This window comes from Erigeron canadensis, chromosome 4, assembly GCF_010389155.1.
Source record: "Erigeron canadensis isolate Cc75 chromosome 4, C_canadensis_v1, whole genome shotgun sequence".
NCBI lineage: Eukaryota > Viridiplantae > Streptophyta > Magnoliopsida > Asterales > Asteraceae > Erigeron > Erigeron canadensis.
This window is the reverse complement of record NC_057764.1, coordinates 39,397,312-39,423,584: the sequence shown is the minus strand read 5'-3', so window position 1 is coordinate 39,423,584 and position 26,273 is coordinate 39,397,312. Positions and strand designations below refer to the sequence as shown.

The 26,273-nt window shown below is 33.3% G+C and overlaps 3 protein-coding genes across 3 annotated transcripts; 1 reads left to right on the top strand and 2 right to left on the bottom strand.

Moving 5' to 3' along the window:
- Nucleotides 1–4,230: 4,230 nt before the first annotated feature.
- LOC122597585 (UPF0481 protein At3g47200-like) lies at nucleotides 4,231–9,642 on the bottom strand. The gene is made up of 2 exons (XM_043770162.1): nucleotides 8,740–9,642; nucleotides 4,231–4,617 (listed from the first exon to the last, which is right to left on the bottom strand). The coding sequence occupies exons 1-2, from the start codon at nucleotides 9,640–9,642 to the stop codon at nucleotides 4,231–4,233; spliced, it is 1,290 nt and encodes a 429-aa protein (XP_043626097.1).
- Nucleotides 9,643–10,384: 742 nt separating this feature from the next.
- Nucleotides 10,385–11,070, top strand: LOC122597584 (jasmonate-induced oxygenase 4-like). Its single transcript, XM_043770161.1, has 2 exons — nucleotides 10,385–10,759; nucleotides 10,870–11,070. The coding sequence occupies exons 1-2, from the start codon at nucleotides 10,385–10,387 to the stop codon at nucleotides 11,068–11,070; spliced, it is 576 nt and encodes a 191-aa protein (XP_043626096.1).
- Nucleotides 11,071–11,603: 533 nt separating this feature from the next.
- On the bottom strand, nucleotides 11,604–18,001 carry LOC122596225 (pyrophosphate-energized vacuolar membrane proton pump-like). Its single transcript, XM_043768767.1, has 8 exons — nucleotides 17,636–18,001; nucleotides 15,242–15,816; nucleotides 14,488–14,867; nucleotides 14,323–14,409; nucleotides 13,763–14,093; nucleotides 12,646–13,056; nucleotides 12,510–12,569; nucleotides 11,604–12,077 (listed from the first exon to the last, which is right to left on the bottom strand). Exons 1-8 carry the CDS (start codon nucleotides 17,880–17,882, stop codon nucleotides 11,871–11,873), a joined length of 2,298 nt encoding a protein of 765 aa, XP_043624702.1. The 5' UTR covers nucleotides 17,883–18,001; the 3' UTR covers nucleotides 11,604–11,870.
- Between the last annotated feature and the right edge of the window lie 8,272 nt (nucleotides 18,002–26,273).

Below are 26,273 nucleotides of genomic sequence, written 5' to 3'. Positions count from 1 at the left end.
AATTGGAGGACTAAATGGCGCCACGGTGGAATTGGTTTGCGGCCCCCATTTGCTTGGAGTGTAACCATATAATTTCAAGGGAAATTACCAAACTAACCCCTTTGCAACCATATACTGTAGTAATCTTTTCTACTACATCCAAAAAACATTATCACACGTCTTAAAACAGTCTCTATTACTTTTTAACTACTTAATGCAGATAATGAGCAATGGGAATGCATAGAGTTGTGACAAACATGAAAAGGGGGAAGATATCGATAGCTATGTTCAACGAGCCCGATCCAAACAAAGAAATTGGGCCAAACGAAGCCCTGATCAATAAGGACCGACCTATACTTTCTAAAACCGTCAAGAATTATAAATTCTTCAAAAATGAATGTTTTCAAAAAGGGTTGTTGCACTTGATGCTGCATTACTAGCTACTGTATTTCCATGAATGATAGACATATGTTTTTTTTTTTTGAATCTATTTGCATGTTACCTTGAAATTTTTTTTTAATTTTTTTTTTACAAACATACACATATCTTATGCCCAAAACTAATTCTAGCCTTAATAATCACATTTTAAGCAGTAATTACAATCTACACATATCTGTATATTCCATTTCACCTTCAAATCCCTGTAGGCTCTTCCATCTTTGAATTTTAACCTCATTAGTCTGTTCCTTACCACTTCTACAATGTTGTCTTTAATCTTCTCTTTAGGTATCTGCTTGTTACTAAAGAATCTCGATTTCCTTTCTTTCCAAATCATATAAACACTTGCAGCAAAACACAGCCTTTGAACTACACTTTGTACAGAATTGTTGCATTTTTGCTTAGTGAACCAGTCCTTAATCTCCTGCCAATTGTTAGGAATTTGTTGCTCTCCCATAATTTCCTTCATTTTCTTCCAAATATAATCTGAAAATTCACATTCAGAGAACAAATGATCTTGAGAGTCGTGTTCTTTACCACACAGACTCACAGAGCACACTTGTAATTGGCAGCAGGATTCCATTTCAGCATTCTTTTGTGAGTCTGCAATCTATCCTTCATAGCTATCCACAAGATAAATGCATGACTTGGTATGCATTGGCTAAACCATACAGTTTTACCCCATTGAATCTTATTACATCCTTCCCTTGTATCATGCCAAGCATTATTTACAGAGAAGTCTACTTCATTACCAGAACCCAATGCAGGTACCCTTAGCACCCAATCTGTAGGCCAATTCCAACTTCCATTTTGGACCATATCACTCACAGTCACTTTATCATCTAGTCCAGCATCTCTTAGCATACCAGAACTAATGTGATCACTCAATGGACTTAAGTGACACCAATTATCTATATCTATAGTTCTATACTATATTATAAATCAGATTCCCCCTATCTAAAATTTTAAGTTTCAACATTTACTTCTCCAAAATGCCCCTTCTATCAATTCTATATTACCAAACACCTTTTCTCTCTCCTCAAATCTCAATCAATCATCTTTTTTCTCTCCTCCATAAATCATTTACTCCTCCAATTCACTCAAAATCTTTTATCTCACAAACCGTACATCGATAAATTATAAAAATTATATGGGTGTTCTTAAAATTTCATGCTCTTTCATTAGAGATGTCATTCGATATACTTTCGACGAATTTTTAAATCCGAGGGCGGAACCCGTACGGTTAAGGCCTTTGACTATCACACTTTATGACCTATCATCCCACCATCTCACCGCCGCAACACGCGGGTACTTACTCTCGTCATATAAAAAGGAGGTTTGTTTACCACTGCCAATTTTACTTATACAATGATTTCTCATTTTGTCCCTTTGTTTCAAGATACCTCTCCAACTCCATGATGAATTCATATTTTCCTTAGCATTCCATATACATTCCATGATAGACATGTGTTGTAATAAATATTACAATAGTATTTGCTGATGTGGTGGTTGTGTGTATGTAGTTTCTCTATTTCTGTAACTTGAAAAATGAAATATCGAATTAAAAGGAGTCAAACAGGTAAAACTACATATACAACAAAAGAAAGTAAGTCAAATGGTTTAAATCAGTCATCTATCGCCCAAATTGTATTTTCATGCATATAATTAAGCTCTATATCAATTTGATGTGTCATATTAAATTAACAGGGTCCAAGTTGTGTTTGAAAAAAAAAAGGTAGATCGATGGGAAGCTCTTGATCTCATGTACCACATTGGTACCTGCGAAATTTTCATGCTGAGTTTTTTTGCATCGATGGTTAGCTTCCAAAATCTTTAAGTTCAATTAGAAGCAAGATTTTGGCAACTTATAAACACATTTGCATGATGTTCAAAAAAAAGCTTTAAAGCCTAGGGTGATTGCTCAATAGCTTTCAGTATCAATAGCTTCTATTTCCCTGTTAAAATGGGTCATGGACGTGTAATACCTCAGGTGGCTCGTTATGTAAGATAACAGATTCTGGCTTTTAAATGTTATTTGCACATTTTAACAAAGTACTATATATTGTTCACGATTAACCATTTTATGTATCTGCGAATTATGTGACCAAAACGAATTTAAAGAGCTGAAAAACAGGCCGGGTGCAAGCTAATATAACTCGGAGCTCAACAAGTCAAGGGGATCACAGAGATGCACCAACCATGGTATTGAACCATGGTATCGGGTCTTCGTTGGAATATAAAAGTTTAAATACCGGAGAAGTTGTTGCAAGAGGTGCATAAAGACATCTTTTTTACTAAAACGTTGCCAACGCACAAGACTAATGGTTATGAGCACATATGTCATTATGGCAAAGAGATTGCCCTCGTTAATGAGCACATATCTCCTGGAAGCAATGATATCATGCATCATTCCAAAGTCTATAACATTTCCCAGATGGACATGCAATTTTTGACCTATGATGTAAACGACCAATTGTAAATTTTGATTCATACAGATATAGCTGGGGGGAAAAAAATAAGACCCACAAATTTAAAGCAGACCAGCATATGCTAAATGACTAGAAAAATCAAAAAAGACATTTAAATGATACAGCTAAACAAACGAGACGACATGATAGGCCTACCACCCAAAGGCTAATTCGAGAACACGTTGCTTATGAATAGGATGATTCGAGTGATGTGTTGTCTTTGATGGGTCAGACATGTTAAAAAGGTAAATTGCTTCACTGTATGTAATTGTAACTAAAGGTATCAATTTCGACCCATTTGCTTATGAATGGGACGATTCGAGTAATGTTTTGTCTTTAATGGGTTATACAAAATTAACTAAAAGGGAAGCGCCTCAAATAGACCAGAGCTCCTTCTACATCCATTGATTTAAAAAAACAAATATAAAGTGGTTGGGGTCAAAATTCACCATTTTACACAACCCACCTGACCCGCGCATCTTGACAACTCTATTTGTAGCATATGCATCATAGAGAACTAAAAGGAATTGTATGTTATAACATATAACACAATGGTGACACAGATTCAGTTGTACCAGTGACTGCCACTCGGACTTCACTGAGCCATCTCGTTCTCACGGTTAAGACTCCATGGTATCCGTGGTATTTGAAGGGCCGGGTACTAAATTCGGCCGGTCAAATCTTGATCAAAATGTTACGTTCATTCTTAACTAAAAAGGCAGTCATAAGTGGCTTATTTGTGTCTTGACTAATAGGTAAGAGGATGGACTGAAGTGTATGAGGGACTAACCTTTGCTACGGTCCGAGGAGCTGGGCATGAATAATATGCAACCCACAAGATTATACACGCTCCCTCTTAAGAACATTCTTCCAAGCTCTTTGCCCAGTTTCACCACTTAAGTTCATGGCACCATTAACAACTAAAACAATAAGCAACAAAGGGTATATCCTTACCAAGAAGTAACATGGGAGATATCCTTACCAATCATAGTTCCAGTTCATATACCAAAACAGTAATAGTCTAGTATAACTTATAAGTTCATATACATAGGAACAGAAATACAGAATACAATAGCTTAATTATAAGTTCAAATGCATAGGAACAGAAAACAACAAACGTGTATTCAACTATATTATACCTTTGCTTCATTTTAAAAATCTAAATAAAACTTCAATTGTTTATTGTCCATAAAAATGGATTTGACTATATTAAACCAACAGTAGATTAAGCAGACATAACAGTAAAGATGGTTTGGTTTGAACAGTAGCAAGTGCAGAAAGGAGAAGTCCAGCAACTAGAGCAGTCCCATTCCATGGACTAATGAAATACCCAATGCAAATGGATTCAACAACTTTTTAGTTTATCTTTGCCTGTCCCAAGCCCGAATAAAGAAGGGAGTTTGTTAGGCCCCAAAAATTGGTCCCACCTAGGATCATCAAAGAGGTTAAGCCAACCCTGATTATTTGCCCACTTGTAGTAATTATCTAATTGTTGAAACTCCTGTTGATACATGAACGTTCTGCAGACAACTCCACGGAACATGCCTTTGATCATTTTTGCAGCTTTTTCCTTTGAAAACCTGTTGACAATGACTTTTGACTCAACCAACTTGACAACATCCAATGTACTATCGACTAACATATCCAAGGCAACAACAAATGATGTGAAGTAATTGCTGTAATAAACATGATTCGATTCGAGTGATAAACATCCCAGATCGTCCTGTGGAACCTGTAAGAGCATAAAGCATGATTGCTATTGATTTCGGGTTCCCATAACAAGGTGATTGAGTAATAATGGGATGAGTAATTCGGCTGGAACATGATGCACGAATTTAGAGAGGAGAGACACACGAAAATTAGGGTATTATGTGCGTAGGAATTAACCTTAACTTAGGGTTAATGACTCTCTATATATAAGGAGAGTATTTATACTTTAAACCCCTTCGGTGTTTAATGTGTGCACCTTTAGTCCTCTTAGTTACAATCACCTAATGGGAAACCCTATACTACGTCTTTAAGTGTAACACCCCAACAAGACGGAATCATGAGGGTTACATACTAAGCATAGCACGACATGGAAATTAAGTAGAGACAAGTCTAGATGCATTTAATAGGATTGGAAATCCATACAATCATTCAATTTCGAATATCGGATCATACAAAAATGCATAAGGAGCACGCCCATCAAACGTTTGTAAAATAATAGTTCAAAAGATGGTAAATGATCCTAAGCATAACCCATAATCGGGAGCTATGAATCACGGATCCATGAAGTCCAAGTTCAATTCCAATCCTAGCTTAATTAAGCAAGTAATCATCCATTATGTCTTTGATTAACCTGTTCACCTGAAAAGTGTACTAAAACGTGTCAACATAAAGTTGGTGAGTTCGTAGGTTTAAGTAATAAAGATCAAGTGTGTCGGGATAACAACCGTTAATGATATACGAGGGTTAATAATGTTTTATAACGTGGGCTCAACAACCCATAACGTGGATATAGAGATATCCATAACGTGGATTCAACAATCCATAACGGGAGTATAAAGATACCCATAACGTGAGTATAAAGATACCCATAACGTGGATTTAACAATCTATAACGTGAGTTTAACAACCCATAACGTGAGTATAAAGATACCCATAACGTGGATTTAACAATCCATAATGTGAGCATATATATGTAATAAACGTTTCAATAACAAGTATCGCAAACAAACAATTAAGTAGTTATCATCTTGTTCAATATCATAATCAATCGTATCAACCGACAAGCATTTAATAAACGAGTACACTTTCCACCCCAAATAAAGTAAACGTAGGGGCTACGAAACTCACCTTTGTCTTGTATCGTCTAGTTATAATTGAATTATGAGTATTTGTCGAGCTAAGAACGTCCCGAAATCCTCAATGATCGTGACCTATCATTTTTGTTTATATGACATGCATATTAATACACATATGTATCGTATACGTATTTAGTCATATGATTTATAACTTAATCATTGTTAGTACTTGTATACATTATGCATATATATATATATATATAGGTTCAGGGTAGCTTTCCGGTGAGAACAGGTTAAAAATAAGAATAGTGAGAACAGTTTATAACCGTTGGATGGAAAAATTGAATGGCCAGGATGAATAAGGGTATTTTTAAAATATTAAATAGATTTCATGGTAAATATGTCTTTTTACCAAGAATTTTAAGGACATGATAGTAAATGAGAAGGAAAAAAGAAAAAAGAAATGGCTATAATAACACGTTTTGGGAGTTAAAGAAAAAGACGGTTACCAAGTTGTTTTTTTCAAACTTACGTAGCAAGAATTTTGAAGAATTTTTTCAAACTTTCGTACCAACTTGTATTTTAATTTGTAAAATAATTAATCCTATATTTTATTAACGTAACGATTCTTTAGATAAGTTTTGAAAAGCATTTCAGACGAAAAACACAAGAAGAAAAGGAAAGGAAGATTTGGATGCATCAAAAATAAACATTTGGATGTTTGGATACATAAAAAAATAAACATAACTTGGATGCATTAAAAATAATTTGGATGCATAAAAATGATTTGGATGCATTGAAAATGACTTGGATGTATAAAAAATTAACATAACTTCGATCTAAATTGGATGCATTAAAATGACTTGGATCCATAAAAACTAATATAACTTGGATGCATGAAAATTAATCTTACTTGACTTGGATGCATAAAACTATTTTGACTTGGATCCATATTGTTGAGAAAAGTTGGAAATTAAATAATAAATAAACAAATACAGGGCTTGGTTTGATGAAATAGAAACTAAATACTTTAATATGAAAATTGATATAGAAATAAAATCGTGATATGGAAGTTGTTAACTAGATCGGATTAGATCACGGTTACTTATTTATGGAGATAAAAGAAAAATATTAATTTGTATTTTCAATTGTCTAAATTACCCTTTTTAATATTTAATGATGTGAAAGTTTCCTATTAATTCTTACATGTTCTTATTTTTTACTTGTTCTTATTGGATGGGTTCATATGTATACATATACATACTCGTTTATAACTTAGTTCTCTTTCATTCGACTTTAATTAAATTCGGTTGTGTAAGCCCGAACCTTGCACGACTGCTATGGCACCTAAATACGATCACAAGAGTTGAGAAAAGGCCCAAGGAACAGCCCATTTCGGCCCAAAGGAAGAGGGGCCCACGAGTCTTAAACAAAGTGTGGAACGGGTCATGTAGTATTACATATGAATAAATATATATATGTATTCTTCTTTTTTTTTTGCAAGACAACCCTAATGGGTTCCCTGCCGCTCCTCAACAACATCAGAGGACAACTCAGGTCAAATCAACCCTCAAAGGGTTGCCATGAAGTCCTTGAACAACCCGACACAACCAAAGGGACCACGAAACAGGAATGATGGTGTTCAAGAAAAAGAAGAAAAGAAGGCACCGTAAAGGACGGCACAGGTGGGGCGTGTCACACGGTGGTTCTGGAAAAACAGACCGTCTGGGACGGTGTACGCCACCGTCTGGGACGGTGGCTTGGAAAGATTGACTTCAGCGTTTAGGGACCGTAAGGCAGGGGGTATGGGCGTCTGGCTAGCGTGTGGTTTAACTGAGAGTTGCAGGGGACCGTCTAGGACGGTGGGTGACCGTGTGGGACGCCAACCAGCATCTCAGACGCTGCAGGAACAAAGATGAACAAGAACAGTTGACTTTCTGAAGTCAAACATTGACTTCGACCAAAACCCTAAATTCGACCTCAAAATCCGTTCTGGGGCTAAGTGAAACTCGTTTGAGTATTGATGAACGACATAGATGTAAACCAATTCAACCCTCTGCCCAGATCGATCGAAATCATCAAGTTTTATGATTAAATTTTATTTGACTTTATTTATAATAAGCAAACCCTAATTTCGGATTACTTGAAATTTTAGTCCAAATTTCACCATGAGCTACTTGTGTTGAACTATATACATGTTTTCAAGCATGACCCACTCAATAAATCGACCCATAACTTGCTACAAGAGAAATGACCCGTTTTTGACCCATATTGCCCATAAAACCCTAGTTTTGATTTAAATTTGTTTTTGACTAGGTTTTTGGCTCAAATATGTTTGAGTATGACTACATACATAATTATAATCATGAAATGATGTTTTTGAGTTAGATTTACCTTGCTAAATCACCTCCTAAGGCCAAAACCCGAATTTTAGCTATTTATGAAGATTCCTTGTACTTGGAGAACCAAAACTTCGATATGGTGATTAGATGATGATAATGGTGATTAAGTTAGTATTAATTATACTTGAAACACATTTAATGAATAAGAATTTAGTGTGAGAGATGATGTTCTTGCAATGAATGTGGTGAGAGAGAAAGAGAGAGATATGGATGAATAGGTGAATGAGAGGTGGATGGTGGGGGTTGGGTGAATGTGGTAAGGTTAGGTCAAGGGTGGTGATTCATGGGTCAAGGGTCAACCCATGGATCACCCGTTTACGTTTCTAATCCAATTAAACATCACATTGCGTCTTAACCCGATCAATACGTTCACGTAGCTTCAACTAGAATAATTACACGTGTCTAGTCAATAAAATGAGTAATTGAATTATTTGAATTAACTAGAACAATTAATCGTTTAGCATGTGCGAGTCAACGGGTTGCGAATAGTTAAGCCCCAAAAATCATGGAATTAAATCAAGGTTATTCATGTTAATTACACGTAAAAATCACGAATGTTACATTAAGAGTAAATAAGTGCATTATATATTTATTAGACATAGGGATTTCAGTTATCGTCAATTATCATATCAGGAATGATACATGATCAGTGACGGTCATATTAACGTGGTTCCAACAGTAATGACCATCCACATTAGGATCAAATTGTTCGTATGCGATTAGGTTCCACAAAACTAGCTCAGTGGCGTCATCAATGGTCAATACTGGCATTCTAAGAGTTGGCTTCCCGAAAACCCCAAATAATTCATATTCAATGGCCATTGCCATTGCCATGCTTCCACCTTCATTTGGCTCAAACATCAATCTTGCCCTATCCAATTCTACAACCGAATGAGAAATTGCTTTCGGTAAACCATATTCTGCCGACAAATCAGACCGGCAAGCTTTGTGCAGAATATCAAGGATTTGTTTATAATTGCACTCATCATTACCATCGTTATCAATTTTTAGTTTAGCTTGACACGGGTGGAATCCAAAAAAAACATGGTCAATGAGCAGAGTAATAAGAGAGTTTTTTCGTTGAATTCCCAGGAGTGTCAAGTCGAAGATATTTTGAAGAACAAAAAAAGGAATCTGGTTTTCTATCCGCAACAAGTCAAGCAGTATCTCGAATAACATGAACCCCGGACAATTAACTTCAAACACCTTTTGAATGAATTCCAGGATAAAACAAGAATCTATTACCATCATATTTGCGACATCGGAGTCATGAGAGTTTAGCATCCCACCATAGCATAACTTGATTTCATTTATTAAAGAATTTACCTTCGAAAAACATCTTTCCAAGGTTTGTTGTGGTGGAGATTTTAAACGAACCAATAAGTCACCCATGTATTTCCTTTTCAACGCTTCATTTGCTTGAACATTACTATTGCCTTTGTGAAAAGGTCCAATAGAGACCTCAAGAGGGTCAAAACAGCTGAGATTTTGATCCCGATATATTCTAGGAACCATAAAAATAGACGGTTGAGGTTGGTTGTCAAGATCCATATCAAAAATGTTCGCCATTGGACTCTGCTGACATACATGTAATAATAATATTAAAAAGGGAGGAGAAAATTCTTGACCCGTTATCATAACATAATTATCAATATATATACGTATCATAACAAAGTTGTCAATATATACAGTTGGTGTACGTATATAATATAAATCATATCATATGCTCACAAGAGTATATACAGTAGAATATAATGATAAATAAATAAAAGCAGAAGAATAAAAAAGAACTCCCTGTATAAACATTATATATCAAACCTGCATATTGTTTTCCAAACTCTAACTTTTAACACGACTATTTATTAATCTAGAGTAATAACTAATAAACAGTGATACAAAATTTTAATAATAAAAAAAAAAAAACGAAAACTGATAAATATGTACGGAGATATAAAAAAAAAAAATGCTCACTCGAGATAAATAGATATAGAGAAATAACGATATAGAATAAGAAGAGCGATCTGAGATGGTCTGGACCTCTAGGTTGTGCGTGTGTGTGGTGAAAAGATAAAAGTGAGTCGAAAGGGTTCGAGAGGAGACTGATGGTTGGGTGGGGGTGGGTCGAGTACCGGAAAAAGGCTAAAGCCCAAAATCATATAATGTTATCTTAAATCCACCCAACAAAGTCGTTATGTTATCGAATCACATTCTTAATAAGTCCATTTAATATTTTCTTTTGTATACTTTCCATATCCCAAAGTCCAATGTGATCGCTTTAGACAAGGCAGCACTGTCAAAAAGCGTCCAACAAATGTCCATCGATGGTAACCAGCCACCACCATCATACGCTGTTAAAGACAACAAATTTGGGCCACTCGATACTTCACCACCGTTAGCTTCAATACCCATAGTAATGTTCGACCATGGGATTTCTAGCTTGTGTATTGAAAATGTACGTAAAGTTATTGCAGACTTCTTTCAACTTCCTATTAAAGAGAAAAGAAAATTCTCCAGAAAACCGGGTTCCTCTGAGGGTTATGGAACAGATATTGTTGTGTCTGAGAACCAAGTTTTGGATTGGAGTGATCGCTTTTCGCTTAGAATCTTTCCTGAAAACCAAAGGAATCCCAATCTCTGGCCTCTTATTCGTGACGCATTTTTCGCCAATCTTGGTGACCAGTTGCAGGTTAAGTACTACTGTTATCTTTTTTACTACATCCAAACAAACATTATCACATGTTCTTTGGTTCTTAAAATCTAATGTTGTCTCTATTATTGTTTAACTACTAAATGCAGATAATGAGCAATGGGATCTACAAGAGCCCGATGCATAGAGTTGTGACAAACATGGACAGGGGGAAGATATCGATTGCTATGTTCAACGAGCCCGATCCAAGCAAAGAGATTGGGCCAATGAAAGCCCTGATCAATGAGGACAGACCTAGACTTTACAAGACCTTCAAAAAAGCTTTAAAGCCTAGGGTGATTGATCAATAGCTTTCAGTATCAATAGCTTCCATTTCGCTGTCAAAATGGGTCATCGACGCGTAATACCTCAGGTGGCTCGTTATGTAAGATAACAGATTCTGGCTTTTAAATGTTATTTGCACATTTTAACAAACTGCAATAAATTGTTTACCATTGACCATTGTATGTATCTGAGAATTATGAGACCAAAACGAATTTAAAGAATCATTGTATCAAACCATGGTATCAGCCATCAGATCTTCGTTGGAATATGAAAGTTTAAATACCAGAGAAGTTATGCAGCAGGTGCGTGTAGACATCTTTTCTACTAAAACGTTGCCAATGCACAAGACTAATGGTTATGAGCACATGTCATTATGGGAAAGAGATTGCCCTCGTTAATGAGCACATATCTCATGGAAGCAATGATATCATGCATCATTCCAGGATCTATAACATTTCCCAAATGGACATGCAATTTTTGAACTATGATTTAAACGACCAATTATAAATTTTGATTCGTACAGATATAGATGGGAAAAAAAGAATAACTACAACCGACATGTTCAACCTCTTCATAAGACCAACTACTTATCATCATTATCATGTCATACATAATCAAAATCCCCAATGGAAAATTTTCTAAGTGCCCAACAAAACATCAAAAATAAGACCCACAAATTTAAAGCAGACCAGCATATGCTAAATGACTTGAAAAATCAAAAAGACATTTTAATGATACAGCTAAACAAACGAGACGACATGATAGGCCTACCACCCGAAGGCTAATTAGAGAACAAATTGCCAACATCACCTTCTTTATCATGAATCTAGAAAAGCTTGAACAGAAGGCCTCCATGGGTGGCAAAGAACGGAGCAAACACCAAAGATTCAACAGCCATGAGCTTGATCAGAATGTTTAGAGATGGCCCAGAAGTGTCCTTTAAAGGATCCCCAACAGTGTCTCCGATCACTGCCGCCTTGTGTGCGTCAGACCCTTTCGGTCCAAGTGACTTTGCATGCTCAGAAACTCCAGCCTAAAATTAGTAAAGAAAATAATTAACGACATTAAACAAGTAAAAAGTTGGCTAAAAAGAGGGTCAAACAGGTCAAACTTCGAATGCACGACACGTCCTAACGCACTTTATTCAAAAACAACAATGGTGCGGAAATAACATAATTTTTAAAATCATTCATTCATTCATTTGACAGACTAGTTGGATATAAGAATTTGGATTTCTTGGACAATAGGTGTTGCTAATCATCCCAACCCTGCATACCCTTTCCGACCCATTAATGTAACAAGTACATAACTCGATGTATTTCTTGGCATGCGGAAATAACAAAATTTTTAAAATCATTTGACAGGCTACTTGGATATAAGAATTTAGCTTTCTTGGACTATAGGTGTTGCTAGTCATCCCAACCCGGCGTACCCGTTCTCACCCATTAACGTAACAACTATGTACCTCGATGTATTTCTTGGCGTTGTCCCAAGCACCACCGGTGTTAGATGCAGAGATTGCAATCTGTATCATACAAACAACTTAAACATTTGTTTAAATCAAAACCAACCAAAAGAAAATGAAGTGCTTTTGCAAGTACCTGTACACCAGAGATGAGAGATCCAGCAAGAACACCAGAAAGTGTTTCAACACCGAATAGAGTTCCGACAATAAGGGGAGTTAGCATGACAAGACAACCAGGTGGAATCATCTCCTTAATGGATGCATCGGTGGAGATTTTCACACAGGTGGCGTAGTCTGGTTTACCAGTGCCGTCCATGAGACCTGGAATTGTGTTGAATTGCCTACGAACTTCTTCAACCATGGCAAGAGCTGCTGTCCCCACACTCTTCATTGTCATGGCTGAGAACCAGTATGGAAGCATAGCACCGACAAGCAAACCAATGAAAACTTTAGGGGTCAAAACATTTACAGTTGTAATCTCAGCCCTGCTCACAAATGCACCGAAAAGTGCCAAGGATACAAGAGCTGCAGAACCGATAGCGAAACCCTGGAACAGGCAAATGATTTCATCAAAATCAGGTTAGAAAGAAAACAGAAACCAAAAAGAAAAAGAGTAAAGTGAAAACAACAGCGAAAGAGGAAGTTGTCTTCTCATGTTTTATAGATGCTAAACGTTAAGGTGACAACTTCAAGTCTCGAAGCATGTATCTGATTGCATTTAGAGTATTCCACCCTATTCTTTCTTTTACTGGTATTGGTAGAATGAGCTAGTGGTGTTTCTAATTCGGGTAACCATAAACCATCTTTTGCCATGTTTATCACTAAGCTATCATTTTGCCGTCATCCAGGAACCCATATCACTAGTTAACATGTGGCCATGATGAAAACAAAATGATACTTCAGTGATTTCTAATTCGGGTAAACCATAAACCATCGTTTGCCATGTATATCACTAAACTATCATTTTGCCGTCATCCAGGAACCCATATCACTAGTTAACATGTGGCCAGGATGAAAACAAAATGATACTTCAGTGACCTACGTAACAAAAGAAAAGGTTGATAATCACACATATTAGCTACAACCTAATAGTTGGTACTTAGATATACCATGCATTCGCCTTTTTGATGTAATGGCAGTTGTTCCAATCATATTTAACAAACACATTCCAATCCGTACCAAAATCAACCTGCTACACAGCCAACCCCACCAACCCATTTTGCAAACTCTATAACTAGCAGTGAACAATGTACCTTGCCAATAGCTGCAGTTGTATTTCCGGCAGCATCAAGTGCGTCAGTTCTTTCACGAATTCTGTGACTCATCCCTGCCATTTCAGCGATACCTCCAGCATTGTCACTGATTGGACCATATGCATCAATGGCTAGACCAGTGGCTATGGTGCTCAACATCCCAAGAGCAGCCATAGCAACACCATACATAGCAGCGAAGCTAAAACTAACAAAAATACTGATTGCAATTGCAAAAATGGGGACGATAACTGATTGATATCCCAAAGCAAGACCAAAAATAACATTTGTGGCAGCTCCAGTACGGCAAGAATCAGCAACATCTTGAACAGGCCTAAAAGTAATGGTCAAGTTATTCAAAATTAGTCCACATATATCAACTTTTTGAATAATTATACTTGACTTATTGTATTAAACAAAACAAAGCTTCTGGCGATGATTGCATGAATAAGTGATTTTGGACAACATGCGTTAATATCACCTTAATATGTATCACAAAAGACGTTCAGTTTACATTGGAAAAGCCAAATATGACAATTTACGCAGTCAGCATAAACTTGTACCTGTAAGCATTGCTAGTGTAGTACTCGGTTACGAATCCAATAATAAGACCAGCCCATAAACCCACACTGACGCACAAGAATAGTTGCCTGCACCATATTACAAAGTTTAGACTTGGCAACAAGTCTACATTGTAAATATTGACGAAATAAGCAAGCCAATCATACCAGTTCTTAACTACTTTCTGGGCTCCAAAATTGAAAATGGTAAAGCTAGAAGGAAGAGCAATCCAACTAACAAGTGCAATACCAATAGTCATCAGCACAGTTGATATAATAAGTTGATTCTTCAAAGCAGGCTCAATTTGCTTTACAGTTTTGACTTCAAAGAAATCAGTGGCAAACAAGGTGGTAAGCAAACACACAAGGATGCCCACAGAGCTCACGACAAGTGGGAACATCATTGCAGTGAAATCATGGTTGATCCCGAATGATGAAATGGAAGCAACGACAAGAGCAGCACAAGAGGCCTCTGCATATGAGCCAAAGAGATCAGATCCCATACCAGCAATATCCCCGACATTGTCACCCACATTGTCAGCAATAACCTGCAGCAATTACTCTTTCATCAATAAGTTCAACCGATATAATATATATATATATATATACTGATGCAGTAGTATCTCAATAGGAAAGCTTTCCTTTTAAATCTTGGGTGTGTGTGGATAGAGATGGCAATGTTTACTATCGATTTTTAGGTCGTGTTTAGCTCAAACAAGACAACTGAAACATATTAGCTAAAGAGGGAAAAAGTGGAAAGTCTTCTAATATCAATTATTGATTAAACCTTGTAAATCACTTTATTCAAAGATTCAGATTATCATGTGTAACGATGTCTTGTTGGTCACCCAAAAGAGTACGGGCGCGAGTGCATCTGTGAGGGATAACATACATAAAGATTTTAAAAATGTAAGAGCTTTACCGCTGGGTTTCTGGGGTCGTCTTCGGGAATGTTCCTTTCAACCTTGCCAACAAGATCGGCTCCAACATCAGCAGCCTTCGTATAGATACCTCCACCAACTCTACCAAAAAGAGCCATGGATGAACCCCCAAGACCGTAACCAGTAATAGACTCAAAAAGGCCTTCCCAGTCATCACCATAATAAAGCTTGAAGACATTGATGATAATATACAATACAAGAAGGCCATTTGCAGCAAGGAGGAACCCCATGACCGCACCAGATCGGAAGGCAACAATAAATGCCTTACTGACACCCTTTCTAGCCTCAAGGGTAGTTCTGGCATTTGCGTATGTGGCAATTTTCATACCAAGAAATCCAGAGATGACTGAAGTTATGGCACCGAGCACAAAAGCCACAGTGCTGAAGAGAGCTGTCATTAGAGCTGGCTTGCACATCTTGGTGGTGTCGTATGTGCATACTTGGCTGCTTGTGCTGAATCCCTCAACAGAGCCGAGAAAAACAAAGATGAGAACAGCAAAAATGACCATAAAAACACCAACATACTGGTATTCAGTAAACAGAAAAGACGTTGCTCCTGCAATATAAAGAGAAATCAATTAACTATTCATATTTCCAGCCTATATATATAAGTTTAAGTTAAAAATGATGACAGTTTCATTTAACAAAAAAATAAAGTGAATGTTTAAGTAATTACAAAAAACAATGAAGTGCTTCCTAGTTAAAATATAAATGTTTGGAATTTGGACTCAACGACTCATCTTGAAAAGAATACTCCCCCCTTTTAAAAAATACTCTAGAGCAAACAACTACTACTGCAAATGGTCAATACAATAGCTTCATGGTTTAATATGTATGATTATTGAAATACAGATTAGTATTGTAGTTAAGTTGAAAAAGCTTTAACATAACTACATAAGTGTAATGCAAAAAAATATATATACAATATATTACAGTTCAAGTCAAAGGGGAGAAATGGATAACAAATATGTCACAGTAGATAGTACAAAAATTGTTATACTATGTTGCATGGATCAGTAAATATGTGTGCAAGCAAGTGATATATTTAGCCAATCTAGTTATTACAAGTTTCAAGATTATCCTTATCTTTTAATTCATCTTGAGCCAATTGAATTAGAAAGATGGTATGGAATATTAACTGGTCCCCTGCACATACTAACAAACAGCTATTTTGATTTTCTGTACAACTTCACCCAAATTTTGGGCATATCTTGTATTATTCTCTTAAACACAAATTAAGAATTACATTTTTTATACCAGTAAATTAACTAGATCTATGAACCACATCAGATGCAGAGATGCATTAGCATTTGAATCATAAAAATGCCATAAATGAATAAACTTTTTACCTCATATCAACCAATAACCATTAAAAAAGTATAGAAAATATGCCACCGACAAATCAGACCACATGACTCATGATTTAAACAATGTCATAGGTTGCATAATATCAAGACAACCATATTAATATCAAATCATACAACCATTTTTTATTTGAATTAAAATACTATTTTTTAAGTATGGAAACTTGAATCAAACGCTACTTACACGTGTTCATAAAAAAAATCATATATTTTCCGTCTATTCAACAACCACCTCCATTAAAAATCTAGTAATAAATATTATTATCAAATATCATTTTAGTTTTAATAAGTAGATGGAAATTGGAAAACCAGATCTCAATTCACACACAAAATGTCACACCAATTAAGAAGAAAATTCAAACATAGTTTACAATTTATTAAGATACTAAACACATCACACAATAAACTAATATAAACTGCAAATCAGATATTAAAAGAAAAAAAAAAGTAATAGAAAAAGAAAAACAGGATAAAAATAGAATATTCTAGTTATACAATAAATAAATCATCTCCAGATTTCAGATTTCCAGATGCTGTCTAACTAAAATCAGCTAACTTTATGCACTAAATTCCTTCAAAAAAAGTAACTTTAACTGATAATTCTTATGTATATTAAATATATAATATAATGTATTTTAGTTAGACATTTAGAGTGAAGAAAATGAAAACTAAATTCATCAGATTAACAATAAAAATCAAAAATAAACTAAAATCTAATAATTAAATACATAAGGCCAGTGACTTTACTATGAAATTATAAAACTTAATTAAAAAAAAAACACTAAATTAAAAACTACTATATGTGTATAAATCTGCAATTATAATTATATTTATAATACACTATATACATGTGTGTGTGTGTGGTTATCAGATCAGATAAGAATTATAAAAACAATTCCTGACCACTAATTTCACTGGATAAGATGTGAAAGCAGTGATCAGTTTTTCCTGTAAATTAATTATTATTATTATTTAGACGTGTATATATATATACAGAGTATAAATATATACCTTCAGAAATGGCGTTTTGGATTTCGGCGCACTTTTGAACAACATTATGGTCATTAACTCCTTCTTCTTCTTCAATCAAGGATTCAGTAAAACCGTTTTTACCGTCACTACCGGCGGCAGGTTTTTCCGACGAGACTTTAATTTGAGAAACGAGATACCACTGGAAAAGCGAGAACAAAATTCCGATAACCGCACATACTGGAATGACGATTTCAGTGCCTAGATCTGATAGCAGTGTGGTCCCCATCCCCCAATCAACAAATCAGATCCAAAAACAGTGTGCGAGAGAGAATATAGAGATAGATATAGATATAAATTTTATATATATCTATCTATCTCGAGAGGGAGGAGATATATGAATGAGGGAGAGAAAGATGGAGTGAGCCTCGAAACGATAAATAGAGAGTGAGAGTTTGGGGATTTGAATGATGTGTGACAACTGGGCGGGTGTTGATTCCTTTCTCCAGATTTATACTTGTTCATTCCAGACTTGTTGTGGAATCATGAGATGTAATTGGTGGAGTAACAGATGTACGTTGTTTGTGATTGGTTAGTTTTGGATCTGGAAAGTTGACGCTGACGTAAGTAATAGTATGGTGCACCATAAATTTCAATATTATCTTTTTTGTTATTTAGATAAACAATAATTCTGATCTACTTAAATTTAACTTACGATATGGGTTTTTATACTAGATTAAACTCAAATATTATGTGAGATTGGTTGAAAACATAAATAAAAATCTAATAGCTGATTCATAATTTATGATATAGAAAACTGTTAAATAACGACGGATACAAACAATAAAATTATACTTTATAAATATTTGATATATGTCAAATATGTTAAAACATAACTAATGAAACATAAATATTTATAAATTATAAAAATCCCTGTTATGACATATTTTTTTAAAATATAATAATAATATATACTTTTCAAAAAAAATAAACATAAACATAATATAATAAACAACCTATTTGAAAAAAGATATTTATCATTGAATTAATAAAAAAAATATACTATATGTATATAAATATTTTTATACATATAGAAAGTAAAGAAATAATATTAATGAATAAGATTATAATTGATGATTAATATCATACACGACAACATAAATATAACAATTTAAATGGAAAATGATACCTTACTAAAAGTCCCATGTGGAAAAAACCTATATTCTCTTTCTTATATGGAGAGATATCTTTTATATATATATATAATGGGTTTAGTGCATCACAATGTAATTAACTATGTCAAAAAAAGTTATAGTGTGCACGAAATAACGTTTTTTTTTATTGTATGCACAAAATTAATAAAAAAGTTTAAATCCTGTAACTTTTTGTGACCGGCCAATCAAAACCTTACACGTGGCATAAAATAATTTCCAGGTGGCAACTGCCACGTATACACATTGCATGATTTGAACATTTTTACTAAGTTTATGCATGCAATAAAAAAAATGTTAGTTCGTGCACACAATAACTTTTTGAGCATAGTTTGTTTCATTCTCGCGCACTAAACCCAAAAATCTTGTAATAAATAGCTTAATAATAATATATATCCATTTAGGTCAAGTTTTTTCTAATATGCTGGTAAGCCAAATTTCATATTACATAAAAATATACTAATATAATTGTAACATTTTATATCATTTTTTGTTTTATATTCTATATCATTTTATATCTTATTAAAAGTGTCTTTATTTGTATCAATAGCTATGAATTATGATTGCTATCAGTTTTTGCTACAGACGACGATGACAACAACAACAAAACAGCCTAAGCCTATGCCTATGCCGGGGTATGGGAAGCTTATGCCGGGGAATGGGAAAGGTATGATGTAAACAGTCCTTACCCCTATAGACTTACATGTAATTGTATTTTTCCCTTTTTCTTGTTACGCTTTGAATTTTTTTTGTAACTTTTGTAGTGTTATATATATATATATATATAGATTTATCTTTGTAATCTTTTTATACTTTTTTGTTTTTCAAGATTTTTGTTTTGTTTCTTATATATAAAAACGGTATCATATTTTTTTATCAGTTGTTGTGTTATCCTTAAATAAATTTAGAATTGTTTTTATTTGATTATTGGGTATTTTATAGCATTTTGTTTGTTTTTTTTTGTCATTTTGTAAGTAAGCATATCTTTTATAATATCATAAAATATTTTGAGACTTTTATTTATACTATGTCTTAAAATTAAAATTTTAAAATATTTAAAATATCCTTGATATATATCAACATTTTTGATAATTAAAACACATGGTGTACCAAAAATACTTTTAACGAATTAATTTATAACATTTATCTTTTAAAATAATTACATTATTTGTATTTATATCAATAAATTGTATATCTTTTCCGGACCACCATCACTACTATGGTGGCCTTAAAAAAACATTTATGATGTTATGTATGATGTATTGTCTTTAAATAAAAAAAAAATACTAAAATGAAAATTAGAACCCCTTAACACCGGATTGTAAAACCACTTTTAGTTTTTTCTTAAGATGATTTTTACTATTGAGTACTCGATTAGTGTATCACTACCACCTATGTGCTGCATACATTCTAGTATTGAAACACCTTGAAAAGGAGAAATAATAAAGGGAATAGTATTAATACGGCAGTTCTAATTTTCAAAACTGTAAGGCTTAAATTCATGGGGTGGGGGTGATTATTTATTTAATCATGTGATAAACTAAGAAAAGAATGTGAGAATTGATCATTATTCCAATAATAAAAGAGATAAAAATGATTTAACTGATTAGTCTCTTTCAAAATAGAAGATATTATTGTCTTTAAATAAAAATGTTTTAAGAAAGGGATTTATAAGTTTATCTTTTGAATTAGGATATGCTGACACGTACTATCTCTATTGGAGAGTTTATCTCTTGTTGTGGTGATAATTATGTGACGAGTCATAATTTCGTTGAAAGAGTAAGTTAAGAAGATAACTATTACTACTTATTTTAATATATGCTTACACTTCATGTGCACATCATTAACGATTTAACGTTATACTTAAATTAGCTTAATATATCATGTGGTGTATATCCCCATGGTTGTTTTCACGTGTTTAGACATTTTTATCAAATAGTAAATAAGTAAGTAACACCAAATGTAATTTTACACGGGTAACGGTGTATGAAGGAGGTTAAGATGTAGACAGTCTTACCCTTACCACGACGGTGTAGAGAGACTGCTTCCAGGTTCTATCTAAAGATAAAAGACCTTCAGTATTACAAGGGATGAGGATAGAACCCATGACCTCTGTCTTCAGATGCAAGGGTGTTAACCACTTGATCCAACCTTGCTGTTTAGACATATTTATCAAATCATATAGTAAATTTCTAAATCAGATACAATATATAAATTGATAGATATTAAGGTCTACTTTACTCTCCTTTTTCAACGTTTTCTTCGTATTTTTATATATTGTATGCATCGTCGCCAACTATATATACCCTGTCGTACAACTTGTGTTGTGTTACATCGATAGCTTTTTCCCCCTTGTTTATCTATTCTCCTTGTACACACTAAATCATTCAAATAAAGGTACAAAGAATCATGTAGCCAAAAATTTTAACCATTTCAAATCCCAACAATCACATCTCTCCAACTCATTTTACATTTTCAACCCTCCCAACTTATGTTTAGGCCTTCATCACTTTCTCAACCCTCCCAAATTTTATTTTATTTTTCATTTAATTTAATCAAACATCTATAATAAAAACTTAACATTCCATTAAAATAAATATTATTTTCATTTATTTATAAATTTATATGATAATCATAATAATAAAGAAGTAACCATGATAAAAGATATAAATAACAATAATTATTATATTACTTGAAGGTACTTGAAAGTATTTTTTATATCTCTAAATATATTCTTCTTTTCTCTTGCTTCCTGCACTATATATATATATATATATATATATATATATATATATATATATATATATATAAAAGGGTGTTTTGGGTGTGGCCTCACGAATTATGACCATTGAGCGGTTAACTTTTTCAGCCCCTTGTCCAACCCTCGCCAGGCTTTAATCCTGCTTAACCTTAGCCCGCTTGGAGCCCGCTTTTCCAACAGGTTGGGCAAACCCGTGGTGAATCTCGCTTCCACTCCATAGGCCCTAACGCCTAAGAGATGTACGTGACTGAGCTAGGTCTTATAACAATGACAATAAAAATAAATGTGTGAATGTGTGATAAAATAAAGAATATGATAACATACTAATATAGTGTTATGAGTCACGTCAACAAAACTCCTAAATGAGTTTTGCATAAGTAATATGTGTGGATGCTAATTAATATTGTTAGCTTAAACTTACACGTGTATATAATATTATCTTATAAAACATTTTGTTTATTTTTTAAAATTTTATTAAGTAATTGAACTACCTAAATTATCATTCCTTTTTATTCACTAATTTAAACATCTCTACCTAATATAACTATAATACCCTTAAATATCAACTATTTATTTTTTTCACTCCTCAAATCTCAACCACTCATTTTTTTATTTCTCATCCATAAATCATTTTATTAATCTAATTCATTTAAAATCTTTTATCTCAAAAACCGTATATCGAAAAATTATAAAAATTGTATGAGTGTTCTTAAATTTCATGCTCTTTCATTAGAGATGTCATTCGATATACTTTTGACGAATTTTTAAATCCAATGACAGAGTCCGTACGGTTAAAACATTTGGCTATCATACTCTATGACTTGACTTATCACCCCACCATTTCACCGTTGTAATGCAGACACTACCCCTTGTATTTATAAAAGACACGTAATTTTAATTAAAACGGTATATGTTATGGGTGCTGATTCTTTCTCATCACTACCCATATGTTTTTAATGGAGTACAAATCTTATAGAGACAACTTAAAGGCAGACCCTAGTATTTTACTAGTATTTTATTTTATAAACATCTTTAGTTATCAAAGCAACAAGTTAACTTCTTTTACTTCTAGTCTTCTACTACTCCAACTTAATTTCCGTTTTCGCTTTGTTTATTTTAATAAAATATTTTACATTATTACTTCACCATTCGTGTCACTATAATTTACAATTTTCACAATAAATTTGTGAAAGATGCATGGTAACTATATCCGATCTACGACTTATACCCAATTAGAAAAGATGCCAATTAACAAATTCCTACCCATAAAAGCTGTAATGTTATTTATCAAAATGAAAAGAAAAAAAAGGAATTTAAGTTAAAGTTGTAAACGTGAAAGAAGTTATTGTTTTGATTACTAAAGATGCTTATGCTTATAAATAGTATATAAATACTAGTAAAATACTATGGACCCAATTAAGGAAAGATAAAATGAGTCCAGCTTATTTTGAGTCCAAAAAAAGTTCATTGATTTTCTTTCATCTCCTCCAATTCCAACCACCTCCTACCACCACCACCATCATCTCCGGCCACCACCATGATTATCCGGTGACGACTACTATCTCCGGCGAGACTTACACATGTGTAAGTACAACTTATGTACACAACAATGAAAGTTAAAGACGGAGCTCGTCAATCCATGACACTATGGCAGTGGCCAAGACGGAACCCGTCAGTCCATGGCGGAGCCATATCGACTAAGGGCGGAGCTCGTTAGGTAGATCACCCATAACCGGTCACCCCTTATGACCTATCACTCTGTATGACCTATCACCCCCACCAGCTTTGGTTTATGAATATCCTTAAGGGCGAAGCCCGTTCCGAATCATAATTTTTGATAACCACCACCAGCCACCATCATCGCCGGAATGTTAACTTACACATGTGTAAGTCTCGCCGGATATGATGATGGTGGTGATCGGAGTTAACTTACACATATGTAAGTTACATGGACTTTTTTTGGACTTAAATTAGCTAGACTCAATAATAATATTAATTAGAAATTTGTAACTTATAGTTAGATCATGATATCATCCATCACCACTTTGGGGGTGGTAGTCTGGTAGAGGCTTGGTCATGTTTGGAAAAATATCAAGATTTAAACCTTAGCAACGATGTTTTTTAGTGTATTTAAATAAGGTAGTATTAGTTTAAAATTTGTTATTCAAAAAAAGATCCTGATATCATCTATATTTAATTTTAAAGATTAAAAAGCTATAATTGGTCAATAAACTATTTAATTATCTTTTATTATATATAAAGATCAACAATATAAATAAACCATACGCTAAAGTTCTATTTGTATAATGTCGGTCGAATCCAAAGAATATGCACGTAACTTAAATTATGGCATGTTTATAGATTATTTAACAAGATTTTACTGTCCATTTCGATATTCAAGCTACCCGTACTTAAAAATGATTAAATTTCAAAAATTTTCATTGGTAATAAATAAATAGGTTTTGCTAAACAAAGCCTAAGGGCTTTTGTTAAAGTGCATTAATTAATTGTACATTTACCAGGGGCCGACATTTAATATGAAAGTGTACAACCTTTTTATGCACGTTAAGTGAAGTCCTAAGAACTTCTTTTAACATTTTCCTTAAATAAATAGATGAATAAATTTCGAATAAATGAATTAAAACATATATCTTTTATATTAAAAATTTACCTTCTTAATTTTATGATAAAAGTATAATACTAAATTATACAAACACTTAACAAAAGAGAAAAAAAAAATAAATTTCAAGATAAATACGTAAAATTATGCCATTTTCTCTCAAACAATGCGGCATGAAGATTCGTTGGGATCAAATCATGGCTAAGGAATAAAACAAAGAATCTACATTCTTGACCATAGATAATAAATAATACAATATAATACATAATCTAAATCTACCAATATATCTTACTCATCCAATTCTATTTTCAAAAAAATAATAATGAGCAAAATAATATATCATTAACTATAATTTCTCCACCTTTTATTTATGGATATGGGATATTTTGATAAATGCAATGAGAGGCTACTCAGCGTTTCTTTTATTTGTTAGGCGTACAACACTCGATCATGGATAATACTATTTTTATTAAATACGTAGTTCCAACTTTGCTAAATATGATATCGTATTGGAATTTAAAAATGAAAATTGTTTTATTAAAGTAGATAAGTTTTAAAGCCATATATTGTGCATAGAGAACTTATAAATGAGATGATTTTCTTTTCCAGCATCATCCCATACGAAAGTCATTAAGTAACTCATAAAAAAGGTAAAATGTCTAATAAAAATAGATATATTTTTGTGAATAGTGTTTTAGAATGTAACTATAAATGTTTATATAGACACATCAATGTGACATAATGATCAAACGTCACTATATTTTTATAACGGTTTTCAAGTTTAAATCTTTTAAATTAAAATAAATGTTTCTAAAACAATACTGGAATATACGAGTACTTCATTGAACCTTATACAACTAAATGAAATATTTGCATTTCATTGATAACTAAAAAATATCTCATTCATTTATACAACTAAGTATCGTTTTTTAAATAATTTTTAGTATACTTTAGCATGTAAGATGTTGTCAAATGATCTATGGATATTTGAAATAATGGTTTAATTCTTAATCACTAAAGATGTGCAAACTAAACATCCCATTATAGAACTCTTACGAGTTATATCACATTTTTGAAACATCATTCGGGTTTTAGAGTAATTCATCTATGCATCAATTATTGTCTCATCTTGTGTACTTTTTATCACTCTTTAAAAGACACAAAACATATTGTTTATTTGATAACTGATAAATACGTGAGGTAACTCCAATTAAAGTAATTGAGTGGTCATATATTCTGACATCTTCACTAGTATACCACTATACCATACGAATTTTTATAAGTTGCATTAGATTTCATATTGTCTAATATATATCATGGTTGAATCTTTATTATAAGTAAATATTAAGAAAATGACCAAAGAATTTTAAATTAATAAAACACTTCAATTAAAAATCACATAAGTAAATTAATAATTCTGATTCATCGAATAACCAAAAACTAACAAATACTCAAAATTAATCACCAAAAGCAATTTTTAATCCTTTCCTTGCATTTAAAACGTTTAACAAATATTAAATAATCGTATTTAATGTATGAAAGATGATCTTTACACAACACATTTTTGTCATATACAACAATACCGTATCAAACAGTTATGCTATACAACTAATTAATGCATGTATTGTTGTGTACAATAAAAATGTGTTGTGTAAGTATAATTTCCCTTGATGTATATATATATATATATATATATAGCAAATGTTATACGATAACGTGAATAAAAAGAAGAGAGCGGTTTTGGAGTCGCATTCGTGTTGAAGAGGACCGGTGGCCCGATTGGGTGAGTCCGGTCGAGCTTCTATTTTCATAGCTGTTTGTAGTGGGCCCTGACCCAACCTATATGCAGTTAATATATGGACCCTACCACTTTAAGATACAAATAAATAAGTAATATGTTTATGGGATCCCTATGTTTATTCCTAGAACTAGATTGGGATCTACCGTGTTCCCGTAAATCTACCTCCATCTTCATAAGTTACAACTTACAAGCATATCTATTACGCATTTTATTTTACAATTAATTACCACAAAAAAGTATTAAATTGTGATGGTTATTGCGGAAAGAACAACAAAAGTTCTCAACTT

Bases quoted from the DNA above. Each gene is read 5' to 3' on its own strand.
- LOC122597585 (XM_043770162.1), bottom strand. From the start codon at position 9,642: ATGGCGAACATTTTTGATATGGATCTTGACAACCAACCTCAACCGTCT. The intron at 4,618-8,739 runs GTTAATATGACC...ATGCTCTTACAG, and splicing joins GTCATTACTGTTGGAACCAC to GTTCCACAGGACGATCTGGG.
- LOC122597584 (XM_043770161.1), top strand. From the start codon at position 10,385: ATGTCCATCGATGGTAACCAGCCACCACCATCATACGCTGTTAAAGAC. The intron at 10,760-10,869 runs GTTAAGTACTAC...TACTAAATGCAG, and splicing joins ATCTTGGTGACCAGTTGCAG to ATAATGAGCAATGGGATCTA.
- LOC122596225 (XM_043768767.1), bottom strand. From the start codon at position 17,882: ATGGGGACCACACTGCTATCAGATCTAGGCACTGAAATCGTCATTCCA. The intron at 15,817-17,635 runs GTATATATTTAT...TTTATATTGCAG, and splicing joins CCAAAACGCCATTTCTGAAG to GAGCAACGTCTTTTCTGTTT. The intron at 14,094-14,322 runs GTACAAGTTTAT...CATTACTTTTAG, and splicing joins TACACTAGCAATGCTTACAG to GCCTGTTCAAGATGTTGCTG.